The sequence below is a fragment of the Bidens hawaiensis genome, unplaced genomic scaffold (assembly GCF_021521415.1).
Source record: "Bidens hawaiensis isolate Kalapana, Puna unplaced genomic scaffold, B.hawaiensis_p1.1 tig00419442_1, whole genome shotgun sequence".
Classification (NCBI taxonomy): domain Eukaryota; kingdom Viridiplantae; phylum Streptophyta; class Magnoliopsida; order Asterales; family Asteraceae; genus Bidens; species Bidens hawaiensis.
Genome location: NW_027504863.1, coordinates 42,837 through 54,431, shown reverse-complemented (window position 1 = coordinate 54,431; position 11,595 = coordinate 42,837). Strand labels below are relative to the sequence as shown.

Below are 11,595 nucleotides of genomic sequence, written 5' to 3'. Positions count from 1 at the left end.
AAGGTGTATTTTAACTGATTTTAGATGATTATATTACCCACTTATCCCTACGGTTGTACTTCCCGCAAATAAACCCCAAACACCAAGTAAAGAGTTTAACAAGCAATCAATTAATCAAAACCGATTCAATTAACTAATGCAAGAGGATTATAAGTTAATCAAAAAAAACACAACCATCACACACAATCTAATTTATGGTTTAGTTAAACTTTACATCAATAATTTAAATCTTGAACATTAACAATCCATTAAACAAGTCTAAACTACTTAACAATCATCTATCCTAGGTAGAACAAGAAAGATTAGCTACTCATTACTTTTGGACAGCCATGCATACTTAAGAAAAACATCATAAACATGATAAAACTCATTCAAGATCCAAACTCAATCAATAACAAGACAAACTATCAATCAATTGCAAAACAATTCAAAAACAAAAGATCAAATCAACAAAGTTAGGGTTCTTGAAAGATAAATAAAGTTTATGGATGTTTTACTAAGTATTATGGCTGAGATTTGTGATTGTTTGAAGCCCCTAGCTGCTGCCCCGATGTCCCTCTTTGATTTCCAGCCGCCAACAGCCTCAACCGCCACCTTCTTTTTTTTTTCTTCTTTTTCCGGCCGGCGGCAGAAGTTCCGATCGGAACTTATAGTTAGGTTAGGGTTTAGGGTTCTTCTTGTGGATTTCGGGATTATGGCTGAATAATGGCTGATTATCCTTGTTATTAATTAAATATAATATTTATAAAGGCTTTTAAGAAGTGGGCTTGGGTCGGGCCTTGACTTATAAGTTTGAAAGTTGCACAATTAGGCCCCTAAACTCTTCAATTTAACTCTTTTTTCCACCAAACTTCACAACCTACAAGTAAACAATTATATTTGTAAAATCAAGCATAAACAAACCATAAAACTTAATAATTACACTAAAAAGTAATTAAAACATGATAAAAATGATATGGAAAGTAAGTGTGTTTCACTACACATCAAACATCCCCACACTTAAACCTTTTTCGTCCCTGAAAAAGTCTAATGCAGTTGGATCAGAATCGGAAAATCAAAGTTAAATCAAACATATAGGTTATATTTTAAAGCTCAGAAAAACGCAAAAACCGCGATCATCGATATTGTTGTCCACCTAAACCCATGCCTTAATCTTTACCGGGACAAATAAGATCCGACAATAATATTACTTAGTGGTTTACACAATTAAGACCCGCTTATTTTCTGTTTTTACCGGACCAGACCACCCCAACTTGACTTAAACCTCAAAATTAGCAGAATTAAAACTTTGTTGCTCAATATTTATGAATAGTTAAGACGATAAAGGGTATTGTTTATCCACCTAAGGTTAAGCATCAAAGTCTACCAAGCAGCCATTAGATACGGTTAAGGTTCAATTATTTATAGCCAGTGCTCCCCACAACATGACATACCCCCGTTATCAAGCAATACCCCAAATCCATAACCATAGGTGAGTATGCAAAATTTTATCTGTAGGGCTTACATGTAGCGTGTCCCTTGTGGTCCGTTTCTTAATGGTAATGAGACACGAGCAAGGGGACCCCACATGACTAACAGCGTGGATGATCAAGTCTGTAGTGTATTTGTACTTTCGTACTTTTTGTGATCATGTTTATAGACTTATACGGGTTTTGCTCTTTGGCTTTATTTTAAATATCCACAACCCCACTTAGGAATTGTGAATAGCTAGATGAATAGTTTGCATACAGACCCATGGTCTCCGGACCCGAAGCATCCCATCAATACAGGATTTAAGGTTATAAAACCATACGCCGATGAGGTGTAAAACACTAAACTAGCATTTTAAGATTTATATCACAGGCTACACGGCATATTCTAACGTTAAACCTACCTAAGCATCATATGATAACGTATTCAAATTTTTAAAACTCATGATATTTCCAATTTTTCATACCAAAATTTGAGGCTTGAGTATGGCCCGACCTTTCATTACTTATTTTCCACGGACAAAACGCTTTACCCACAAAAGATTTCCGTTTAACCGTTTTATCAAATTTGCCCTTTCATTTTCAAGGCTGAGCCTACCGACACATCCCAAGTTAAGTGCGTTTTCTTTTATTTATCTCATATTATTAGTAGTTTGAAAAACCGATTTCCGAATAAAATCATCATCTCCCACTTTAATGCAAAAGAAACTAAAAACAAGGGACATTTTTTTTTCTACAACTAAGTAAAATAAATTCCCATCCCCACACTTAGAACGAAATCGTCCTCGATGAGAACAGGGAGAAGAAATAAAATAAAAATAAAACGTAAAGCAGAAAATTAAAACTTTAAAGAACAGAAATTAAAATAGAGAACGGGTTACTCCCCTGGTTTAGATGCAAATTCTTCATCATCTGTGTATGACTCAAACGAACGACCGTATAGCATTTCATTCGCGGCCGCAACCACGGGTGAACCAGTTCCAAAACGCCATAAGAGCTACCATGCGCATAATAATATCTGTAACAACTCAAACTCGCTCGCATGTAGCGGCGTACAAAACAGAAAACAGAAACATAAGAAATAAACATATTTTTGTGTTTTTGAATTTTTTTTTTAAATTTTTTGATTTTGATTTTTATTATTTTTTTAAATTTTTAATTAACAAAAATAAAAGAAACAAAACTCTAAATCTCGGGCTGCCTCCAGAGAGCGCTTAGTTTAACGGGTCCTTAGCCTGACCCCAAATCTCAATTTCAATCAGGTGGCTTCTCCTTTATCCGTTTCCCACTCGACCCGTTTTGTTTTATTTGTCTACTAGTAGTTAGGAAAAACTTACCAGAAAATTTAAAGAGATTTGGAAAAATTGAAACGGGTCGGACCACCAAGACTTATACTTGCCCGGACCAAACTTTATACGAGTCGTGTAATAAAGGAGGATGTCATCTTTGCTGTGTGTCAACTTTTTATTTTGTTTCGTATGTCGTATCCTCACTTTCAAGTTCGTTTGATCCAAGTATACATGTTCTCTCTTCTGTGATGTCTCCCTGAAAATTAATCTTCCTATTTCTTCAATGTTACCTCCCGGGTCAAATTGCGTATCATCTACTTCCATAGAGGTATCCTCCACAAGCTCTTCATGACAACCCTCGATATCAAAGATAACCACATTCGCCTTCTTGACCTCCGAAAAAGTAGATGTAATGATAGCCGACAACTTCATCTCTTCATCTAAAAACGCATACTCAAGGTGGGCAGGCGAATCCTTAATCTCTAAGGAAGAAGGAGGAATCTCGACCGAAGGTCGGTCCATCGGATCATCTCGTACGATCTTAGCAGACACGCCAGATTCAGGGGTATGCAACTCGGTGTCGGCATCTAAGGACTGATTAGTTACGGCAACCATCTCAATCTCTGGAATCTCCCTATCGAGAATCTGGGTGTCGGAGGCAGATCCTCCACAGATTTCACTGAGAAACTCCCCGACATGCTCCATGATGGTATCAATGAAGTATAAGGAGTCATCAGCAGACTTGGGGTGTTTCAGTGACTGTCGAACGTCGAAGGTGACGTTCTCATCCCCAACTCTTAAGATTAATTTACCCTCGCAGACATCGATCAATGCTTGTGCAGTGGCAAGGAATGGTCGGCCCAAGATGAGTGGGACACTATCGTCATCGTTCATGTCCAGGATGACAAAGTCCACCAGAAAGATGAGCTTGTCGACACGAACAAGCATGTTCTCGACCACCCCTCGGGGGTATTTTACAGAACGATCAGCAAGATGGATACTCATACGGGTAGGCCTCGGTTCGCCTAGTCCCAACTTGCGATACACGGAATACGGCATGAGATTAATACTGGCACCAAGATCTGCCAGTGCATGTACGACCGTATTATCACTCAAGATGCAGGGAATTGTGAAACTCCCAGGATCGGACATCTTTTCTGGTAACTTTCTCTGCAAGGCTCTAGAGCAACCAGCACTCAGAGGAATGGAAGAGACTTCGGCTAACTTCTCTTTGTTTGAAAGAATATCCTTGAGAAACTTTGCGTATTTGGGCATTTGCGTGAGTGCCTCAAGGAATGGGACATTAAGATGAAGTTGCTTCAGAAGATCAAGAAATTTGGAGTTCTGCTCCTCGTCTCTATCCCTACGGACTCTCCCGGGATACGGGAGTCTAGGTTTGTAGACTCTCGGTGGTGTGCTGGGTAGTGGCTGGTTCTCGGCCTGTGCTATACTTCCGGGAATGTGCCTCTGATGCACCTTGGCCGGTGGAGACTCCAACTGAATCTCCTCGTCTACCTGCTCCTCCACATCTACCGCAGGCTCGCAAACGACTCCTCTCGTCGCCTTTTGAATCACGGGCTCGCTACGTGCCCCCGCACCGCTCCTTGTCGTCACAGCCTTCGCAAACGCCTTCGGATTTTGTTCAGTATTACTTGGAAGTGTACCTGGCGACCTCTCATTTAGACGACTTGCTATCTCTCCCATCTGACGCTTAAGATTTTGAATTGAAGCTCCTTGATTTCTCATGAATGACTCGTGCTCCCGGAATTTCTCTTGAGTTTCTTTGTGTCGGGAGTCCTCTCGAGTCATAAGTTGCGACAGCATCTGTGTCTGCTGTGCCATCATCTCCTCTAACGTGGGCTTCTTCTCCCCAATACTCGGTCCCTCACCGGAATCCTGGAATAGGCTCTGACGTTGCTGGAAGCCGGACTGATTTCCATTCCTCCAGTTGGAATTTTGGTTACCTCTCCACCCCGAATTATAAGAATTGAAAGAATGTTGATTTCGGTTTGGATTATTAACGAAGTCGACTGCCTCCTCCTGGAAACCTACGGGGCATTGAACGGTATCGTGTCCCCCTCTACAGATCTCGCATAACTTACTTTTCACCTGCAAGTCCTTCACGATCTTTGCTAACGCTTCAACTTGTGCCGCAGGTGCGGTGCTCGTGTCGACCGAATGCATGCCGCGTGATAAGGAATCAACGGTTTTGGTACTCTTAACTGGTGGTCGCTTGTATCCACTCATGGCTAAGCCGTTAAACAAGGCAATGCACTCATCCGTATCTTTCGTTGTCAGTAGATTACCTCCTGCAGCTGTGTCGAGCATGCTCTGAGTCGCGTACGTCACTCCGTTGTAGAACTTCTCGACAACCGCCCAGTCTTGTAGGCCGTGGTTTGGACATAATGCGAGTAGATTTTTGAACCTTTCCCACGCCTCGTAGAAGCTCTCGGTTTCCTCCATCTGGAAAGAGTGAATCTGATTACACAAATGAGCGGCCTTAGCCGGAGGATCGTATTTTTCAAGAAATTGGGTCTGCATTGCAGCCCAAGTAGCAATGGATCCCTGTGGGAGGGACTCAAGACACAGACTCGCATGATCAACGAGTGAGAACGGAAAGATTCGGAGTTTTATGGCGTCTTCGGATACGCCGGCAAGATGAAACGTGTCGCAGATACGTGCAATACAAGTGAGATGAGAATGCGGGTTCTCGTGGAGCAACCCGTGAAACTGAGCAGAATGAGCAATCGTGTTCAGAACGTTAGATGGAATCTGCCAAGTCGTTTGAACTCCTATAGCTGGTGGAGCAATGCTGGATCTTGCGCCAGCATCGACTGGACGGGCCCGGTCTGCAACTGTCCTCCTCGGTGGTGGATTCGCGTCGCCCATAATCCTATCCCTAATGACGGGTTCAAAAAAAGTAGGAGAAGAGAATGTATTGCCGACGGACGTAGATGAACTGGAAGACGGGTTTATACGACGTCTCTCACGAAGCTCTCTTTCTGGTTCGGGAAATCCTTCAACTTCTGGTGGTCCTAGAGATCGAGTACGTCGCATACAACTATTAAAATAAATACAAGAGATTATAATTAGCTAAACTATTTTAAACTAACAAGCAAAACGAATAAGAAAGACAAGTAGTAAACAAAGCTAGTCCTAACTCGAGTCGTTCTTAATACGCCTCAAACCGTGTCCCCGGCAACGGCGCCAAAAACTTGATGTGCGAAAATATATATATAAATATAAAACACAAGTCGCAACTAAGCTTTAAAAACCAAACAATCTATCCTAGTTCACACAAACGGCAAGTGTACCGATCGCGTATAGCACAGATAAGGAAAGTCCGGATATCGAACTCGAAGACACGTGAAAACGTTTTTAATTACTAAACTCTAACTAAGACTCACCAAAATAATATTTAAATGATTTTTAATATTTAAAATTGATTAAACTACTTAACTTAGTTAAACGAAAACTTTTAACAAAACTTTTTGAAAACTTTGACTGCAGTGATAAAAACGTCAACCTAGGAATGATTCATGTTGATAGAAATAACAAGACAACGGATTGAAAATATTCAAGACACCGATTATAAAGGATGACACAACTAAAACTTGTTTAAGAAAGTCAAATTACCTCTCAGTCTCTCTAACAAACTTTAACTTATTTTAGTTGATTTTAAAGAACAAACCGGAAAAACAACTATTAACGTGTTCAAATACCGACTCACCTCTCGGTCTCACCGACACACTATCCTAATAGAAACGAATACTACGCAACCAAGGATAGAGGAACAATTTAACTCAACCCAAATTAAACCAACTAATTGCACATAAACACTCAAACTTGACAAGACAAAAACCCGCTCTCGCGCGGTCTTAATTCTAACAAGTAAAAGCAACGAGACAATATTACTTCTTATCACCTCTCGGTCTCAAAGAAGGTGTATTTTAACTGATTTTAGATGATTATATTACCCACTTATCCCTACGGTTGTACTTCCCGCAAATAAACCCCAAACACCAAGTAAAGAGTTTAACAAGCAATCAATTAATCAAAACCGATTCAATTAACTAATGCAAGAGGATTATAAGTTAATCAAATAAACACAGCCATCACACACAATCTAATTTATGGTTTAGTTAAACTTTACATCAATAATTTAAATCTTGAACATTAACAATCCATTAAACAAGTCTAAACTACTCAACAATCATCTATCCTAGGTAGAACAAGAAAGATTAGCTACTCATTACTTTTGGACAGCCATGCATACTTAAGAAAACATCATAAACATCATCATAAACATGATAAAACTCATTTAAGATCCAAACTCAATCAATAACAAGACAAACTATCAATCAATTTCAAAACAATTCAAAACAAAAGATCAAATCAATAAAGTTAGGGTTCTTGAAAGATAAATAAAGTTTATGGATGTTAAGTATTATGGCTGAGATTTATGATTGTTTGAAGCCCCTAGATGCTGCCCCGATGTCCCTCTTTGATTTCCAGCCGCCAACAGCCTCAACCGCCACCTTCTTTTTTTTTTCTTCTTTTTCCGGCCGGCGGCAGAAGTTCCGATCGTAACTTATAGTTAGGTTAGGGTTTTAGGGTTCTTCTTGTGGATTTCGGGATTATGGCTGAATAATGGCTGATTATCCTTGTTATTAATTAAATATAATATTATAAAAGGCTTTTAAGAAGTGGGCTTGGGTCGGGCCTTGACTTATAAGTTTGAAAGTTGCACAATTAGGACCCTAAACTCTTCAATTTAACTCTTTTTTCCACCAAACTTCACAACCTACAAGTAAACAATTATATTTGTAAAATCAAGCATAAACAAACCATAAAACTTAATAATTACACTAAAAAGTAATTAAAACATGATAAAAATGATACGGAAAGTAAGTGTGTTTCACTACACATCAATGCCCAAATATGCCAAATTCCTCAAGGACATTCTTTCCAATAAGGTGAAGCTAGCTGAGGTCTCTTCTATTCCATTGAGTCTTGGGTGCTCTACAGTATTGCAGAGCAAGTTGCCTGAAAAGATGGCCGATCCTGGGAGTTTTACAATTCCCTGCATCATAGGCGACGATACGGTTCGACATGCTTTGGCCGACCTTGGGGCCAGCTTCAATCTCATGCCGTATTCTGTGTTCAGTAAGTTGGGTCTTGGCTAACCGAGGCCAACCCGAATGAGTATCCAACTTGCTGATCGTTTCATGAAATATCCGCCAGGGGTGGTCGAGAACATGCTTGTTCGTATCGACAAGTTCATCTTTGTAGTGAACTTTGTCATTCTGGATATGAATGAGGATGATAGTGTCCCACTCCTTTTAGGCCGAACATTCCTTGTCACCGCACAGGCGTTGATCGACGTCCGTAAGAGAAAATTGATTCTGAAAGTTGGGGATGATAATGTCACCTTTGATGTAAGACAGTCACTCAAGCACCCCAAGTCGGCAGACGACTCCCTGTATTTCGTTGACACCATCGTATCACATGTGCGGGAGTTTTTCACTGACATCTGTGGAGGACCTACCTTGGACCCACAGATCCTCGATAGGTAGATTTCAGAGGTCGAGATGGTTTCCATGACCACTCAACCATTGATGGATGACACCGTGTCACCACCCCTAGATTCAGAGTCGGCTGTTGAGATCGTGCGAGACGATCCGAGGGACTGACCTTCTGTTGAGAGCCCTCAACCTTCCTTAGAACTTAAGGATCTACCCGATCATCTGAAGTATGCATTTCTGGACGAGGAGAGGAAACTACCCGTCATCATCGCGTCTGCCTTGACGGAGGTCGAGAAGTTGAAGTTGTTGAAGGTGCTGAAAGCACATAAGGAGGCGATAGCATGGAAGATTATCGACATCAAAGGGTTTAATATCTCGTTCTGCACTCATAAGATCCTCATGGAGGATAATTTCAATCCATCGTTCAGCCTCAACGGAGGCTTAATCGAAAATGCTAGAGGTCGTTAAGAAAGAAATCATTAAACTCTTTGATGCGGGAATCATTTTTCCCATCTCTGATAGCGCCTGGGTGAGTCCAGTCCAAGTGGTTCCAAAGAAGGGTGGCACGACTGTCGTCACCAATGAACGGGACAAACTTATTCCCACTAGGACCATGACCGGTTGGAGAGTCTGCATTGACTACCGCAGACTGAACGATGCCACTACGAAAGATCACTTTCCTCTACCCTTTATTGATCATATGCTTGAGCGTTTGGCGGGTCAGCAGTACTACTCTTTTCTTGATAGTTTCTCCGGGTATTTCCAAATCCTGATCTCTCCCGATGATCAGGAGAAAACCACATTCACCTGTCCCTACGGCACGTTTGCCTATAAACGCATGCCCTTTGGACTCTGTAATGCATCGGCCACTTTCCAGGGATGTATGGTGGCGATCTTTCACGACATGATCGAGGATTCCATGAAGGTCTTCATGGACGATATTTCTGTCTTCGGGAATTCTTTCGATCATTGTCTCTCCAACCTTGATAGGATGATGGCTTGTTGCGTCGATACCAACCTAGTCCTCAACTGGGAGAAGTGTCACTTCATGGTACGCGAGGGCATATTTCTAGGACATACGATCTCGAGTGCGGGGATCGAGGTCGATCGAGCTAAAATTGATACTATTTCTAATCTTCCCCGCCCACTTCTGTGAGATCCATCTGTAGTTTTTTAAGTCATGCAGGTTTATATCGCCGTTTCATTAAAGATTTCTCGAAAATTGTGAGACCGATGACAAAGCTGCTAGAGAAAGACGCTCCATTTGTCTTCTATGAACAGTGTATCTAGGTGTTTGATCTTCTAAGGGACAAACTCGTTAACACCCCGATCATGATTGCTCCCGACTGGTCTTTGCCATTCGAATTGATATGCGATGTGAGCGACTATGCTGTAGGAGCCGTGCTGGGACAGCGGAAGGAGAAACTCTTCCACGCGATCTACTATGCGAGCCGGACCTTGAAAACTGCTTAGGATAATTACACCACCACCGAGAAAGAGCTGTTAGATGTGGTGTTTGCATTTGATAAGTTTAGGTCCTATCTTGTTTTGTCCAAAACAGTCGTCTACATGGATCATGTTGCATTCGTTATCTTTTTAGCAAGCAGGATGCTAAGCCTCGTCTCATCCGATGGATTCTGCTGCTTTAGGAGTTTGATATTGAGATCTGTGATAAAAAGGGGGCCGCGAATGTGGCGGCCGATCACCTGTCACGTCTTGAGAGAGCCGAGATTGGAGATGCTGGGGTCATTATCAATGACCATTTCCCGATAGAGAATCTTATGTTTGTCAAAGCCCAGGATGACGGCTACCCGTGGTTCGCCGATATAGCGAACTTCCTCGTCGATGGTTCCCTCCCTAGGAGGATGTCTCACCAGCAAAAGAAGAAATTCTTTGCTGACGTAAAGTTCTACATCTGGGACGACCCGTTTCTTTTTCGTATAGGTGCTGATCAGCTGGTGAGGAGATGTGTGGATGTCGAAGACAGGTGGCGGATTTTGAGCCACTGTCACGAGGGACCGACAGGATGTCACCATGGTGTTGTTCTTACAACTAAGAAGGTCTTCGATTCAGGATTCTATTGGCCTTCGATTTTCAAAGATGCTCATGCGTTTGTTAAAAGCTGTGACCGATGCCAGCGTGTCGGTAACATCTCATCCCTAAATGAGATGCCCCAATATGCTATTCAGGTTTGCGAGGTTTTTGGCATTTGGGGTATTGATTTTATGGGCACGTTCCCGTCGTCTAGAGGGAACAAGTACATACTTGTGGCAGTTGATTACGTCTCCAAGTGGGTCGAGGCCAGAGCCTTGCCCACTAACGACGCCCGAGTTGTAGTGATATTTCTGAAAAATCTTTTCTCTCGTTTTGGTGTACCGAAATCCTTGATCAGCGATCGAGGTACTCACTTCTGCAACGCGCAGATGGAGAAGGTGTTGCAACGCTATGGGGTCACCCATCGGCTTGCGACTACCTACCACCCACAAACTAGTGAACAGGTGGAAGTGAGTAACCGGGGCATCAAACACAATCTTGAAAAGACGGTTGGGCTAAACCGAAAGGATTGGTCCGACAAATTAGATGATGGTTTGTGGGCTTTCCGTACAGCGTATAAAACTTTGATCGGTTCCACACCGTTTCGGATGATTTATGGGAAAGCCTGCCATCGGCCTGTTGTGTTGGAGCACCGTGCTTCTTGGGCGCTTCAAACAGTTAACCTTGATCTTTTGACTGCTGGAGATAACCGTTTCCATAAGATACATGAGTTAGAGGAACTCCGCGATCATGCCTATGCACATTCGTATAATTATAAGCTGAAGACCAAAGAGCTTTATGATAGGAAGTTGAGAGGTGATAAACAGTTCAAGTGTGGGGACGTCGTACTCTTGTTTAATTCCCAACTTAAGTTATTTCCGGGAAAGTTGCGTTCTCGATGGTATGGACCATACACAGTTAAGGAAGTCTTCCCGTATGGAGCGATAGAAATTAAAGACAAGAATGGGAGTTTCAATGTTAATGGTCACCATCTGAAGCACTACATTGGTAAGAAGGCGAGCATGGAGGAAGACGAGGTTTTGCGCCTTACATCATCTTTGGGTTAGACGTGAGAGAAGGGTCAGGCTGAGGACCTGTTAAACCAAGCACTCTCGGGAGGCAGCCCGAGTTTTTGATTTATCTATTTTTATTTTTATTTTATTTTTTTTACTAAGGATCCTCCCAATTGAAGCCGCTCGTACTCAATCTCCATTCAAGCAGCTGATTTTGAGAGTATTCTATTTGTCTTTATTTATAATAAAAAAATATAAAAAAAAC

The 11,595-nt window shown here is 41.8% G+C and overlaps 1 protein-coding gene across 1 annotated transcript; it reads left to right on the top strand.

The window, feature by feature from the left end:
- Nucleotides 1-10,925: 10,925 nt before the first annotated feature.
- On the top strand, nucleotides 10,926-11,384 carry LOC143608880 (uncharacterized). Its single transcript, XM_077083796.1, has one exon. The coding sequence runs from the start codon at nucleotides 10,926-10,928 to the stop codon at nucleotides 11,382-11,384; it is 459 nt and encodes a 152-aa protein (XP_076939911.1).
- The last annotated feature ends 211 nt before the right edge of the window (nucleotides 11,385-11,595 follow it).

Coding starts and splice junctions, on each gene's coding strand:
- LOC143608880 (XM_077083796.1), top strand. CDS start 10,926: ATGATTTATGGGAAAGCCTGCCATCGGCCTGTTGTGTTGGAGCACCGT.